The 17,060-nt window shown below is 35.8% G+C and overlaps 1 protein-coding gene across 3 annotated transcripts in view; it reads right to left on the bottom strand.

Moving 5' to 3' along the window:
* Positions 1-17,060, bottom strand: part of SPATA16 (spermatogenesis associated 16) — a 245,472-nt gene that overhangs the window by 52,054 nt on the left and 176,358 nt on the right. For all 3 annotated transcript variants that reach the window (XM_045502947.1, XM_045502948.1, XM_045502946.1), the window contains exon 6: positions 10,403-10,550. In XM_045502947.1, coding sequence (XP_045358903.1) covers positions 10,403-10,550 — 148 coding nt within the window. The remainder of the gene's footprint in view (positions 1-10,402; positions 10,551-17,060) is intronic.

Raw genomic sequence — 17,060 nt, 5'->3', positions numbered from 1 at the left:
TCCCTTTATCCCTTTGCTTTTCAAAGCAAAAAAAAAAAATTTTTTTAAAGAAAAAGCTTAAGAAGTTTAAAAACTCTTTGAGAAATACGCAAATCTGTTAGTGTTCTATCACCACCTTTCTCTAAGTTTCATTTCCTTCTCTATTTTCTGGTGTCTATGTCATTTCTCTGCCCTTTGTCCATAACAAAATGTTCTGACATTTTGGGTTAGAGTGAAATCTCATTTCTAAAGGTCCCAATTGCTCAGTATGAGATGGGACCATGTCAGTTTTATATGACTTCTTTTTACTGATCAGTTTCAGAGTTTAACTTCTACAGTGCCTTCGTAATGCCAACACTTTGTCATTAGTTCTTTCCCAACCATTTTCTGAGTTTTATCTTGTACTCCTTTTAATGCCAATACTTCTATCTTGGAAGTTATCCACAAATTCACATCAGCAAGAAAATAGCAAAAGGCAGCAACTTTACAGCTAAGTTATCATTATTGCCCCCCATAAATAATAAAACAGTTTCTACTTTTAAAAACATAGCATATTGTGATTTTTGCATTCCATGTGTGAGAAAGCTATATATATATAATGAATCCTTGTATAATAAATTACATTTTCCCGTTGACCTTCATTATAATTTCAGAGTTCTAGATGTAAGTGTAAAAAATTGGTTTCCATTCCTAAGATTCTTAATTCTCACTTCAGACTTCTGGTCTACTTCTCCAAAACCAATCTTTGTATTTTTAAGTTTCTTCTCATAACCCATATATACACTTAGAGAAATAAATAATTCCACAGGATTTTTATGTATAGTTCATTTCTATTTCACTTGAAATTCATGTTGATTCCAAAGTTTTATGTTCAATCTGCTGTATTGTATTCTGGGGAAGCTCCTTAATTCCATCCCCACCAAAGTAGATTTGAGACAATACAAATATTAAACATACTGCTATCCTATCAATATTTACTAGACTTATGATCAGTGAAATAATACAATGTTGTTATAATTCCCATAAACAGCTATATTTTTGCTCTATATGAGAATTGGAATGGCCATTGGTTGGTTGGTTACCTACTATGCGTTCCCTCCTCCTCTTTTTTTCCCCCCCCTTGGAGAATTCCCTCAATCTCTACTTGCTCTAAAAGTGTGACCTAACTGATGCAGACCAGTCAATCCACGGCATTACTCTGAGCTCAGTTTTGGTTCAATTATAAGCATAAGTGCAATTTGGGCTAATGAGAAAGAGCAAGTCTCAGGAATTGTGTGGAAGAGGCACTCACTGTTCTTCAGAACAGTGTGATTTGAGATCTCTAATGACATTTGAGCATTTTGCTATTACTCAAGATCTTAGCATTTGAAAGTATGGTACAGGAAGTGGGATAGCAGGCAGAACTTGAGAGTAAAGCTGACTGCAGAAAACAGAGCAGTGAATGAGCTGTTGGATTAAGCTGTATTTAAAGGCAGTGCCACCTGTGGGTCTTTCAATAATACAAATCAATTGTTCCATGCCTCCCTCTCCTCCTTTAAAATTTAAATATAATGAAGTCAGTTTGAGCTGTGATTCCTACCACTTGAAACCAAAGATTTCTGATATAGGGATTTAACTAGTAGTTTGTACATTTCTAAATACTGTGGAATCCTTAAAATATTATAGCTGAGATGCAAGACAGTCATAAATTCTTCAAGTTAGCTATCTGGGAAGAATATTTTCCTTACTTAAGACACAACAGTTTGAGGATTAGGAATTAATTTTTACAGCTACTACAAAGATAGCAAAATTGAATGCATCTTGGTGATGCCATTATTATGATAATATTATGACATTATTACCAATAATTGAACTTAAATGTATATTAGCATAATTTGTCTTGATCTATATCATAATTATTACTTTTTCATTTTTGGTTAGATTCTACATCTTATAGAAAGTGACTTTTGGGTAGTTAACTAAGAATGCATAATAAAGTCTTACACAATCTGAAAACCTCAATTTCCCTTATTATCTGGATTGGTAATCTATATATTTGTTTGTTTATATCCCAAGGTAGAAGTGTAATGACTTGCCTTACATAAATACATACGACATAAGAAAAAGTGTAAAAGAATGCTTGAGGAAAACACATCAAAAGGAAAAGTAAGAGATGGATGATAAAGCCGCGAGATTAATACAAAAAGTGTGTTTTATAAATTTTTATATATTTGTTAGAATTAAACAGGATCAGCTATCTCATTCACAATATTCCTAGAGATTAACACTGGAAAGGAACTACTTATCTGTTTATTAGGGAATAAATTTGAGGAGAGTATTTGGAGAGCTTAGAGTAGGAAAGAGACTTGGAGAGAAGCTGCCATATAAGTGTGTGTGTGTGTGTGTGTGTGTGTGTGTGTGCGCACACGCGCACGTATGTGTATGTGTTATGCGTTTTGCAGAGCATTATGGATACAGTACCTGTAATACCTGCTTCCTGCCATGTATCCCATTCCAAGAGCTCCATCTTGCCCTAACTCATTGGTTTTTCTTGAGAAGCTGCAGTAAAAATTTACATTACTTGCACTTATTTTTGGATTATTAAATGGCATTTCTTTAAATGCCATTCTGTCTGTCTTCAGTCAGATCCTATAAGAAAATATACTATGGAGGATATATTATATAGTTCCAGAGAAGTCCAGGAAAAATGCAATCGTGAAAGGTAACAGTAGATGATGGAGACCAGAAGCAAACAGTGCCGTAACCTGCTACTGCAAAGGACAAGTGACCTGTTTGTTGAGAAGACAGAGTAGTGCCAGAAAACCACATTTCCCATTGGAAAGACCAACATTTTCATATTTTAAGAACAGAGACTTTAGCTCTGTATATGGGGGAGTTACATACTTTGGGAATGATTCCCTGTTTCTAACAAGAATTCTGTGGTACAAATACAAGATGATTTATTATCTTTATAACCAACACAGTCGTAACACTTTCATAATAATACTGGGGATATAAGCTCTTTAATTCTATAACCTTTTCCATTTGAGAAAGTGAATTACAGAGAGGAAAATAGTCTTATCTTGAAAACTCATGATCATGATAAAATTATAATATTTTAAAGAAGAAAGAATAAAATGAGGAATTTTTTATTTCCTATTTTAGAAAGCATAAGAATGTATTATCCTTACTGGTAAATGATGACTGAACAAGAACAGGGTTATAAATTTTAGTAAAAAGCAATTCTTAAAGGTCTATTTTAAAACAATATATTATTCATCTGAACATACATATTTACTCTTGGGAGTTAAATTGCAATGGAAAGACAAAATATGACTCTATCCACCTCAGTGTTAAAGTAATTGATATCTGATCCAGAAAACTTTTCTATTAAACATTACTAAGCACAGATCCATTACTGAATATTTATTTATTTAGCAAATAAATCTTGATATTTTCATCAAGAGGAGACAGGATATGCTTATTGTATTACTTTATTATTATTAAAATACAACCATGCAAGAATAAGAACTATACAAAATTGCATTATTTCACTGGAATATATGAGTAAAAATCTCAAGCAAAATCTTTATAAATGAAAACATAATAATTCTGGGGCTGATGAATTATTATTTGTTTTATATACCCTGACTACTCTGCATGAATCAAACTGGATTTTTCCTTAAATAAGAAAAATGGATAGCTACACTGTTAAAAATTCAGTAATTTTTTCTCCGTAAAACATAATACAATACAGCTCTATTACAATAAGGATTTAAGATTTTCGCGGGTCTTACCATATTCCCCAAATAGCAAAAGATGCACGGTAAGTTCCCGAGGATATGTAAACCTGGTTGTCCCAAAAGGCAGATTTTAATTTTAACCTTCCTTCATCAGTCTTGTAGAAGTTATAAAGGGCAATATAGTTTAGTACCTGTCACTGAGGGTGAAGGGGTTTTTTCTCACAATAAATCACTAATTTAGTCGGTCTATACAATAAAAAGATTCAAAATATTTATACCTATTTGCATTTCAAAATGGATTCATTTTTATAGCTTTTCTCTTTCCATCTGTTTCTCATGTGGGAATCCCTGACATGGGTTACTATGAACTGGGGGCTAGCTAGAGAAAAATGCACTGCCTGGGGAATCTTTATCGTGAAAACCCTTCCCGCTCATTACCGCCACCTCTGCCAGCTATTGCTGGGCTCATTGCACTGTCACGTGACCAAGGAGTAATGAACTCAATACTATCAGGTTTGATGAAGGTGACCTAGAGTTGGACAGAGTTTCTGAACTGGGGGTTTGTCTGCCAGCCCCTGCTGGGAGAGTTAAATGTGTTAGTCTCCAAGTTTTAATGACAATAACTATTTATCCAGCAAAACTTTGATAGGTAAACTCCTCATCCAAGATCTTCAAGGTATAGATTTTATGACCTTCATCTGTTGATTGTTTATTTAGTTGACCTCTGTAATTTAGAAATTCTTACTTATAACCTAAATTTCTCTTGCTGCAGTGAAAACTATATAATTGTGTTCTATCTTCCATAGGGCCCAGTGAGTCTCCTGAAATGTGATCTTTCTGTGGGTGGGTACAAACATGTGTGTATGACAGCATTCACCTGTAGTTGTCCAGGGAAGGATGAGGGAGTGTGAGATAGGAAAGAATGTGTACAATCTCTGAGCGTTTCTGAGGGTAGAGTTGATTGCAAATGAAGGAGTGTTTATTCAGTCACTGAGTTCACATGAATTTACTGTGTGCATTACAGATGGACTAAGAAGCTGCTACCTGTTATGATGTAAGGCAGCATATTAGAGTAAAGCTTCCTAATGTAACAACAACAAAAACACCCAACACAGGGGCGCCTGGGTGGCTCAGTCGGTTAAGCGGCCGACTTCGGCTCAGGTCATGATCACTCGTGGTTTGTGAGTTCGAGCCCCGCATCGGGCTCTGTGCTGACAGCTCAGAGCCTGGAGCCTGTTTCAGATTCTGTGTCTCCCTCTCTCTGACCCTACCCCGTTCATGCTCTGTCTCTCTCTGTCTCAAAAATAAATAAACGTTAAAAAAAAATTAAAAAAAGAAAAACACCCAACACAAAAGCCTCCAAATCTCAGTGATCTAAAGCAATAGAATTTTGGTTTTTGCTCATGTGGGTATTCAGTGGATGACCTTCCACAAGGTAATTCAGGGAATCCAAGCTTCTTTTGTCTGTGGCTTATTCAGTTCCATGGTCCTATCCACTCAGTCAGTAGCCAGGGAAAGAGAGTTCTGCATGTAGGGTTTTACAGGCCAGGCCTGGAAGTGGCCCACATCTTTTCTGCCCACATTCTATTGGTCATTATTCAGTCACAAGCCTCACCTAATTGTAAGGGAGGTTGGAAATGTATTCTAGTTGCATATATGGGGAGAAAATAGTTTGGTAAACATCTAGCTAGTCTTGCCACTTTCAGTGCACTTTCCAAACTGCTCCCTTGTCTGTTTTCTCCTCCATCATGATTTTAATTAGAGTCAGCCTTCCATTCTACCATTAGAGCTTAGGTTTTAGTTGAAAACATTCTATAAAAGAGTGGAAAAATACAGTCCAATATTCGCCCTGAATTACAAATTACTAAAATCAGATCCCTTCTTAGAAACAGGTATATTCTAGCACTCCCTAGAATAGTGTCTGGAATATATGTGTCCAATAAATGTCTGATGACTAAATGAATAGATGACAAACCACCCATCTCTATTGTTGATCCTGAGGATCTTGGGATTCTGGAGCATAAAGGGAGAAGAGAAATAGAAAAATAGCATAGCAAGTTGGAGAGAGGGTTAAAATTACTTTCAGTCTTTAGTGGAGTAAAGGGGATTTCTTGAGTAAGACCCAGAAGGTGACTTGGTTTACAAGCCAGCATTCTGGCAGGGAAAGGGAATCTCAGAGAATGGCTGTAGGTTGGGCCAAGTTATGTGGTGAGGGTGGTTGGTGTACATATAAAGAAGCATCTACACCAAAAGGCAGCATGGGGAACTCATATATGTATCCTTTGATCACCTAATGTGTTACATAAATGAACTCATCTGGTCCTGCTCAAACCAACAGAGATTATCTGAAGTTGAATTAGCCATGTAATCAGCAACTGTGCCAACCTGCACCAAACTTTGAAAAAAGAAACTTTCTTCACATGCCTACTGACCTCTTTGGATATTGGATATGTCTGAGCTATGTGAAAGTTGAAACCAGACCAGGGGGAGAAGAAAATCCCATGGGAAGGGGAAGGAAGCTGGTGAATTTGATGTAATAGTTACTGGAGAAAGACTAAATTTTAGAAATGATTGAATGAGACTGACTCCTTTGCAATGGGATAGAATATATTATTGGCTCTGGACAGACAAACAATGAATATGTGTAGGGGGAAAAAAAGCCTCATGTCTGCACACATCTGCTTTGTGATTGTCCAGTCATACTGCTGTATGGCTATTTGTTGAAATAAATAACTGAATACATTTTTGGCAGAATAAAAGTTTCTTAAATTCCATCTACAAGGCAGATAAAAGGAAAATCCTGGTTTTGGAGAAGTGCCAATAAAACAAAATAGCTACTCTCTTAGTGTGACTCTCTTTCTAGCTACTACCTTTGGCTACGGATGCCTGCCCTAATCACTTAGTACCACCTGTAAGATGCTAACGATAACATTTGACCTTTCCTATTCCTATGCTTTGTGTCCTCACTCACCTTAGAAGCCAGACCACTAAGGCTGTGCATATACAGTTAATAACGATGGTTTCACTGTCATTCCAGCAATGACTTTGGGGGAAGATCCTTTACTGATTTGTAACAGAGACAAGTAATGTCATCAGTGCAATACCCTTCCTTGTTCGCCCAAGGTACAGGTTCTACAGAGCAAAGAACCTACCCAATCCCAATGAAATTTAAAATTCTAGACTGCCTTCTCTACCTCCAGCAGCTGTCTTTCCTCTCTAGTTTCTTATATAGCACTGTCATACTCCAGCAATTAGTAATTATAAAATAATAGAAACAATCATTAGTAACTTATAATTACCATCTTTTCCAAAGTATAAGATCCTTTAGTATGAATCTCTTGCCAATAGATCACAATTCATCTTGATAACAGGTTGATGGAGTTATATGAGACATGAATCTGGATTATTATTTTTTTTTTAATTTTTTTTTCAACGTTTATTCATTTTTGGGACAGAGAGAGACAGAGCATGAACGGGGGAGGGGCAGAGAGAGAGGGAGACACAGAATCGGAAACAGGCTCCAGGCTCCGAGCCATCAGCCCAGAGCCCGACGCGGGGCTCGAACTCACGGACCGCGAGATCGTGACCTGGCTGAAGTCGGACGCCCAACCGACTGCGCCACCCAGGCGCCCCATGAATCTGGATTATTAATGGTATTATTGTTTTTAAGCTCTCAGTGACAACAGTGCTTCCTAAGTGTTTATTAATCTTCATGACTTCTCTGTGAAGTAGGTCAAATATAACTAAATTCATTTTACCAGTAGAGCAGTTGTCATACAGGTGATCTTCAATGAATTTCTCTTCATTACCAATGGATCCAAGAATAGAAATGGAAATAGCTGAATCCGATTCATTTTCCATGCCACTAGATTGACATGACTCTTGTGTGCTATTAAAGCCACTCCTCCCAAAACTCTTAACATATCCATAACAAAATAATAAATGATTTATAACAATTAGCAGAAAATGTGAGTTCTGAAACATTTTTATTTACTTCCTTACAAAATGCTCACACTAAGTAAATCAGCATCAATGGTCATTATAGCATGCACTGTATTTTCTCTTCCTTTTCCTTGCCCTCAAATTCTCATTGTTCTTTAGAGATTCATTATTCAATCATCACTAGTTAGATTTACTTAATATCTTTCCTCCACAGAGTTTGAGGCACTATGGAGAAAACAAGGACTATATAGAACCTAAATTTAATGCTTCTATCACACCTCTGCTCCTATCAGATGGCAATGGTATAGCTCAATGGCAAGGACATGGGTTCAAATCAAAGGCCTGCCACCAGTGATTTGCTGTGCATCTTTGGAAAAGCTATTTGTTTTCTCTGGTTGTTGTTCTCTTATTTCTAAGTAAGAATTATCTTACTCCATAAGATTTGGGAATAACAAGAGATAATAAACGTAGAATGCCTGGCACCTTAAAAGTGATCACTAACAGAGTGCATTACTAATCATATAAATCAGTGACTTGGCCCCAAAGCCATGAAAAAAGTAACTGAAAGGCCCTTAATAGGAAGATGAGATATTAGGTATGTGCATCTAGAGATTTCGCCTCAACATGGTAGTTGTTGATTGACTCTTAATTTTGTACAAGAAAATCTTTGTCTTAATTCAGAATAATAGCTAGCACATAATAGATACTAAAAAGTATTTTGAATGAATTAATAAAAGCAAGTGGCTTCCAAAGACAAAATGAGGAAAAAAGGATAACACTAATGTTGTGTCCTCTACGTACACTTGACCATCCAGATCTCATTGGGATATCAGTGATCCAAGAACATAAGGAAAGAGGGAGGTTTGAAGTGTGAGAGAGATGGAAGGAGAGTAGAAATAGCACTGGAAAAAATCCATCTTTAGGAAAATACTATACTCATCTAGTTTACTAATGAAGAGTATGGGGAAAGGTGGCATTTTATCACATGTTATTTTTTCATTTAAAAAAGTCTTAGGGTTTCTCCTTTTCACGCATAGAATCATCATGGTACAAGGAATATTGTGCTAGACCCATAGGATTAGTTCTACCTAAAACCTTAAAATAACTTCCCATTTCAACTCATCAGATTAAAACAATGTCCTCCTAAACAATCCTAAAAGTTTTATGGAACCATAAAAGACGCCAAACAGCTGAAGCAATCTTGAAAAAGAAACACAAAACTGGAAGTATCACAATTCCAGATTTCAAGTTGTATTACAAAGCGGTAGTAATTAATACAGCAGGATACTGGCATAGAAATAGACACATAGATCAATGGAATGGAATAGAAAATCCAGAAATAAACCCATAATTATATGGTCGATTAATTTTTGACAAAGGAGAAATCAATATACAATGAGAAAAAGACAGTCTCTTCAACAAATGGTGTTGGGAAAACTGGACAGCCATACGCAAAAGGAATGACACTGGATCATTTTATTTTACCATACACAAAATTAAACTCAAAAGGGATTAAAGACCTAAATGTGAGACCTGAAACCACAAAAAATCCTTCAAGAGAGCATAGGCTGGAATCTCTCTGACATCGGCTATAGCAGCTTTTTTCTAGATAGGTCTCTTGAAGCAAGGGAAATAAAAGTAAAAATAAACTACTGGAACTATGTAAAAATAAAATTTTCTGTACAGTAAAGGAAACAATTACAAAACTGAATGGCAACCTACTGAATGGGAGAAGATGTTTGCAAACGACATATATGGTAAAAGGTTAGTGTCCAAAATATATAAAGAACTGATAACAACTCAATACCCAGAAAACAAATATTCCGATAAAAAATGAACAGAAGACATGGACAGATATTTCTCCAAAGAAGACAAAAAATGCCCAAGAGACACATGAAAAGATGCTCAACATCACTTATCACCAGGGGGAAATGCAAATCAGAACTACAATGAAGTATCACCTCAAACCTCTCAGAATGGTTAAAATAAAAAAATCGAAGAAACAATAAGCATTGGCAAGGATGTGGAGAAAGGAGAGCCCTCTTGCACTGTTGGTGGGAATGCAAACTGCTGCAGCTACTCTGGAAAACAGTATGGAGTTTCTTCAAAAAATTAAAAATATAACTACTCTACAACCCAACAATAGCATTACTGGGTATTTATCCCAAAAATACAAAGGGATACATGCACCCTGATGTTTATAGCAGCATTTTGTACAACAGCCAAATTATGGAAACAGCCCAAGGGTTCGCTGATTGATGAATGGATACAGAATACAATGGAATATTACTTAGCCATAAAAAGAGTGAAATCTTACTTGTCACTTGCAATGACACTTACATTGCAACACTCACATTGTCATTTGCAACAACATGGATGGAGCTAAACAGTGTTATGCTAAGTGAAATAAGTCAGTCAGAGAAAGATAAATACCATATGATTTCACTCATATGTGAAATAGAAGAAACAAGACAAATGAGCAAAGGGGAAAAAAAGAGAGAGGCAAACCGAGAACAGACTCTTAACTATAGAGAACAAACTGCTGGCTACTGGAGGGGAGGTGAGTGGGAGAATGGAGTGGTGATGGGGATTAAAAAGTACACTTATCATGATGAAAAAAAAATAATACAATAAAATGAAAAAAAAAACCCAAACCCACCACCAATAGCAATGTACTCCTAAAACTGAAACAATAAACAAAGCAGAATGACCCATTTTATTAATGGAAATAAACTAGCAGCTGACAACTTGAATATTACCTGTGTAGATGTATTCCACATATGCAGGATGAGTTTTTGTGAAAACCTCTCTTACTTTTTCTATTTTATCAGCTCTGATTTTTGTTGCAAATGGTGTATACATAACTGAGAAAGATTCTGCTCTGGTGATGGCTTCTTCAATCATGGCCTGAGAGAAAGCAAACAACCCATTTGGCATCAATAACAATATATGACTTTTTAAGAATGTAAAAAAATATAATTACCTTTATGGATGATTTAAAAATCTATATACTGTACTGCAAAGATAACATATTTTGGTCTTGAATATTCATTAGAATAAAATTTTAATTAGTTCTGGAAATACTATTTCATATTAAGAAAACCAATTAAATGAAGAAAGTTTGTAAACAGGCACTTCTACACTGAGCTTGCTTTAAGATAAAAATAAAAATTCTATTTTCCAAGATGTCATTTTTCACTTGATTTTAAAAATAAAATTCTTAAGTCTAATATAATTATTCTATTCTTGAACAGACATTGATGAGCAATTTGTACTTTAAAAAACTAATTGAAATATCTAGATTTAAGTATTTTCTATAAATAACACAACAAAGTACATTTTTTTCCCCCTTCCTCCAATACCTAGGAAAGCCTTTTGGAGTAAGAGAAACCTTTCTCAACTTTTTCCCACCAAAGCTTCCCTTCCCTCCAGATCACAAGAGCCACTTGAGATAGATTTGGCTATTTAAGAAGTTCTTTAAATTTTCTTTGCTCATGTACCATTCTTGATAAAGCCAGCCATCACCCTGAGCTTCCTGTTTTAACTAGGTCCATTACTATTTGAAACAGACCAAAAGGAAAGTTATGTGAAGTTTTAAAAGGAATTTATTCCTTTCCTACAACTTTTCCTTCTAATGAGGGTTGAACATTGAATAAAAAGTGGAAATGTCTATAGTTATCTCATTTTTCTGAAAATAGCATAAAAGCATATTACAAAAACCCGTATTTATTTATAGGAATAAGTTTTTTTCAGTGACAACTAAGAGTGCCAACAATCTTAAGGAAATAGATTTGAACTGTCCAACAAAGAAAAAAAGATTTAACAAACAACAATTTATATTATTACCGTCATAGCACTTTGTAAACAAGTTTCTGATTGGTATTAAGAGCAATAAGGAATTGATTTTAAACTGAGAAACCTAATTGTTCACCGCCTATTCCATTTCTCAAGTGACTTCCAGTAGCCTCTATGATCATCTGTACTGTGTGCAACAGAGCAGCTTTGTAAAAATTTTCTGGATGTAAAGGGTCCTCCTTTCTCTGAGGGGCTCAGACAATGATGTAAACTTTACAATTTACATTTTAAATTTGTTGTGGGGCGAATTTCAGAATGGCTGAATCAAAGAGCTTACATTGCCCACCATATTGCCCTTCCCAGGTTTGAGGAACTGTCAGGGGAACAAAGAATACAACTGTGATTCCAAACCCAGAGCTAGCCCTCAGCGGAGGTAGCAATGGATTATGAGTGTACAGCAGGATCTGGGTGCTGAGTCCTGGATGCCAACTTTGGAAGGCTAACAAGGGTAATGCAGCCAGCAGGTCTGGAATTCAGAGATGTGGATTGAGAACTCAAATATGGTGTTTAGGTACCAGGTTCGGTTCACAGCTGGAACCAATCAGGGGATGGCCTGTCCAGACCAAAAATGTAAGTAATCATACCTAGATGAGTGTGGGAGGATATGCTGAAGAGGGAAGCTGTTTTAGACCTGAGTTTAAGGTCATGATCTGACTTTTTTACCTTTTGTAAACTATTCCCATATTAGCTTGCCAGAGTTGCCATAATGAAGTATCACAGACTGGGTGCCTTAAATGATGGAAATTCATGGCTCCAGAGGCTAGAAGTTTGAGATCAAGGTGTCTGCAAGATTGCTTTCTTCTCAGGCCTCTCTCTTTGACTTGTAGATGGCTATGTAGCTTCTTGTGTCTCTACATGGGTGTTTTTTTGTTTTTTTGTTTTTTTTCCTCTGTGTATGTCTGTATCCTAATCTCATTTTCTTATAAGGACATCAGTCACACTGGATTAAGACCCACCTAAAGACCTCATTTGAACTTAATTAACACTTTACCTATTTCCAATACAATGACAATCTGCAGCACCGGGTTAGGACTCCAGAATATGAATTTTGGGGGGACACAATTGATCCCATGATAGTTCCTAACTCCCAAATAGCTTTTCTCTAAATATCTTGGTGAAGGGTATTTTGCTTTAAATTCTGGCTCAAAAAAATTAACAAAGGTATTTAATTCTCTAGTTTGCTTCCAGAGAGACATTAACAGTAACTCAGTAAGGCCAAGATAGAAGAAAACACTCTCTTCATCCCATTTCTTTTCCAACTACTGGCAGCTTAAGTGACTGCTGGCAAGGTAACTTTGCTAAGCCATCTCACAGCAGGGACAGTAAGACTCGTGCCCAAGAGCCTATACCAGCTTTTTTGCAAGTGGCAGAAGTGTGGGTTTTGTGTGGCAGCTTGATCTGTTCATTTAAGGCACTGTACTCTTGGCTTGCTGCTCAGCGAATTGCATTTAGGGTTTCACAGGGCTCTCCACTCAGGAGGGTATGTGCTGGGGCACAGCCTCCCTCTCTCACTAATCACAGTCAGTAGATATGGGGTCTTTTTGTGGTTTCTGCCCTCCATCTTGAAGATGCGTAAGGAGGTGGGTGAGTGAGCAAAGTGTGTATGTGAGAATAATAATTGAAGTTTCCACAGAGATATTTTCTCAAAACACATTATTATAACCCCAAGAAAAAATACTATAAGATAGAGTAGAAATGAGAACACAAATTACCCTTTCACCAGATCCTGACACATCCTTTTTGTGTCTTTATGTATTAATATTTTTTGTTCTTCCAGAGATAGAGAATCTTGGGGCTTTGAATCTGTCTCACATTGTTCTTGTAAAGGAATACAGTATATATTATATAGAGTATTATATTATTGTATTGGTATATTACATAGAGTCTAATATATATATATATATATATACACACACACACACACTATTATATGTGTGTATATGTGTTTATATATAACATTTATATATAATATTTCTGGTGCATTATTGAATGACTCAGTGAAATAATCTAGAAAAAATTTAGCATTACTAAAATAGAGGGAATTTTTGACTGTTTGAGTTAGACACCAAAATATCAGGTTTTCATTCTGTGATGATAATGATTTAGTAATTTAGGGTTGGGCTTGCCTTTCATGAAGAGTCTAATATCAGCAAATGAAAGATTATGCTTAAGGATTTTTAAACACTGGAATATTTTGTAATAATCATAGGTACTAAAATATAGATTGCAAACTATTTCTAATCATCAAAGATTTTCCTTGATTTTGAAAATAAATAGAGGAAGAGACAAGGTGAGGAATTGCAGCTTGTAAAAAGTAAGATGCACCAAGAAATCTGTTGCATTTCTATACACCAATAATGAAACAGCAGAAAGAGAATTTAAGAAATCAAGCCCATTACAATTGCACCAAAAATAAGAAGATATGGAGGAATAAACCTAACCAAAGAGGTAAAAGACCTGTACTCTGAAAATTATAAACACTGATGAGAGAAATTAGAGATCACACACACACAAAGGAAAACATTCCATGCTCATGGATCGGGAAAACAAATATTGTTGAAATGTCTATACTACCCAAAGCAATCCCTATCAAAATATCAACAGCATTCTTCACAGAACTAGATCAAACAATACTAAAATTTGTATGGAACCACAAAACACCCTGAATAGTCAAAGCAGTCTTGAAAAGCAAAGCAAAGCTGGAGGCATCTCAATTCCAGATTTCAATTTATATTACAAAGTTGTAGTAGTTAAAACAGTATGGTACAAAAATAAACACATACATCAATGGAATAGAAAACCCAGAAATAAACTCACAGTTATAGGGTCAATTAATCTTCAACAAAGCAGGAAAGAATATCCAATGGGAAAGACTATCTCTTCAACAAATGGTGCTGGGAAAACTGAACAGTAACATGCAAAAGAGTGAAACTGAACCATTCTCTTTCACCATACACAAAAAATAAGCTCAACAGAGATTCAAGATCTAAATGTGACACCTGAAATCATAAAAATCCTTCAAGAGAGCACAGGCAGGAATCTCTCTGACATTGGCTGTAGCAACTTTTTTGAGGCAAGGGAAACAAAAGCAAAAATAAACTATTGGGACTACATCAAAATACAAAGCCTCAGCACAGTGAGGGAAATAATCAACATAACTAAAAGGCAATGTATGGAATGAGAGAAGTTATTTGCAAATGACACATCTGATAAAGGGTTAGTATCCAAAATATATAAAAGAACTTATAAAACTCAATACCCAAAAAACAAAGGGTCCAATTAAAAAATGGACAGAAGACATGACAATTTTCCAAAGAAGACATACAAATGGCCAAGAGACACATGAAAAGATGCTCAACATCACTCATCATCAGGGAAATGCAAATCAAAACTACCATGAGATATCACCTCACACTTGTCAGAATGGCTAAAATCAACAAGAAGCAACAGGTAGTGGTGAGGATGTGGGGAAAGGGGAACCGAACCCTCTTGCACTGTTGGTGGGAATGCAAACTTGTACAGCCACTGTAGAAAACAGTAGAACTACCCTATGATCCAGTAATCGCACTACTAGGTATTTACACAAAGAATACAAAAATACTGAATCAAAGGGATAAGTGCACCCTTATGTTTATAGTAGCATTATCTATAACAGCCAAATTATGGAAACAACCCAATGTTCATTTATTGATGAATGGATAGAAAAGAGGTAGCATATATATATATATGCATATATATGTATTAATATTACTCCAACATTATTCATGTATATATATGGAATATTATTCAACCATAAAAAAGAATGAAATCTTGCCATTGGCAGCAACGTGGGTGGACCTAGAGAGTATAATGCTAAGTGAAATAAGCCAGTCAGAGAAAGACATTTCACTCATATATGGATTTTAAGAAACAAAGGAGCAAAGGGGAAAAAAAAAGAGAAAGAAACAGGCAAACCAAGAATCAGACTTAACTATAGAGAACAAATTGACGGTTACCAGAAGGGAGGTGGACGGGGGGGGGGGGGGTGGGTTAAACAGGTGATGGGGATTAAGGAGTGCACTTGTTGTGGTGAGCACCTGGTGATGCATGGAATCGTTGATCACTATATTTTATGCTTGAAACTATTACACTGCAATATTAACTGGAATTTAAATAAAAACTTTAAAAAGTAACCTATACTAAAAGATATATTTTAAATGATACTTTTTAATTTGACAAACATTTTCTGCAGTTGAGTTATTCTTTCCCAATGTGTGAGTTTCTCTGGTGTCAATAAATGTTGCACGTGTACAAAGAATGGGGAAAACAGTCAGTACACATGTTCTGTTGTTAAGTGTGCATTGCTGTTAATTATGCTTTCTCTGTTGCTACACACACAAAAAGGCTTTGAAATTAGGTGTTTACATTTGGGGCTTCTAATAACTCTCTATTGTTATCCTCACATTTGTCAAGTTTTAAAGCTTATAGTTACATAAACCAAGAGTGTATGTGGGCAGCTCATTTCCTCTACAAACAGTAACTTATAATAATTTCTCCTTGTTCTTTAGCTAAGCAAAAAAATCCATTTGCTACCTCAGAAATCAATTTGCCCAGGATAATTTTACAACAAGGGAGACGATGGGGGAGACGGGGAAAGAGAGATACTCTGTCAACAGTAAAGGAAAAGCCATCAAAGTAGAGGGAAAAGAAGACTAGCAAAAAAACTTCCTCTTCTAAATCCAAGAGAGTTGCTTCTTCCTGATAAATTTTTAAGAGCACTCAGGGTGCCTAGGATAAATCTGGCAGAAACTATAAACATTTCAGGATGATGAGATTATGAAATTTTTCCCATATTTTTGCTGGAGGATTTCAACAAATTGCAACCTTTCAACTATGTGTCCAGTGATAGTGATTCAGTAGTAGAAATCTTGTCAGTTCTAATTAGAAAATGTGATCAAATTATTATAGATTATTATCAAATTATTCCTTTAATGCTTCCAATATCAGAGTTGGCCATAATTGCAGTAAATTGCTTTACTTACAAGATTAGATCTGGAAGGAACCTTGGGAATTTTCCAGCCCAATTCACTGAATTGGAGATGAATTAAGTGACTTGAAGAGGCTTAAGTGACTTTTCTCAGGATGAACAGCTTTTTAATTTTATAGAATTTAGAATTAGGGTCTCAAATATTATATTTCACTGTCTCTTCAAAAATTATGGTTTTACCTCCTGGGACTCTCTTGTTTAAAAACAGTCATATTAAACACCGGTTTAAATTCTAAATCATTTACTTTCGTTTTGTGGTATATGTGAGCGCTACAGATTTTTAGAACATATACATGTATAAGTGTCCTGGGCACGTGGTTAGGCATTTTTCAGGCCCCCTTGCAGTTAAGCATAGCCATGTGGCTCTGTGTGGATAAATGGAATGTAAGTGGGAAGGATACTTTTTCTTGGCATTGCCCATAAAACTCTTCCTAGTGTGATCCTCCATTTTCTTTCTCTATCAGCTTCCTGAAGAGGGAAGACTGCCAGGACATGGAGGAAGATGGAGGTATATAGTGGAAGAACTATGGGTTCTC

This window comes from Leopardus geoffroyi, chromosome C2, assembly GCF_018350155.1.
Source record: "Leopardus geoffroyi isolate Oge1 chromosome C2, O.geoffroyi_Oge1_pat1.0, whole genome shotgun sequence".
NCBI classification, from domain to species: domain Eukaryota; kingdom Metazoa; phylum Chordata; class Mammalia; order Carnivora; family Felidae; genus Leopardus; species Leopardus geoffroyi.
The sequence above is the reverse complement of the archived record's forward strand: the minus strand, read 5'-3'. Positions and strand labels throughout refer to the sequence as shown.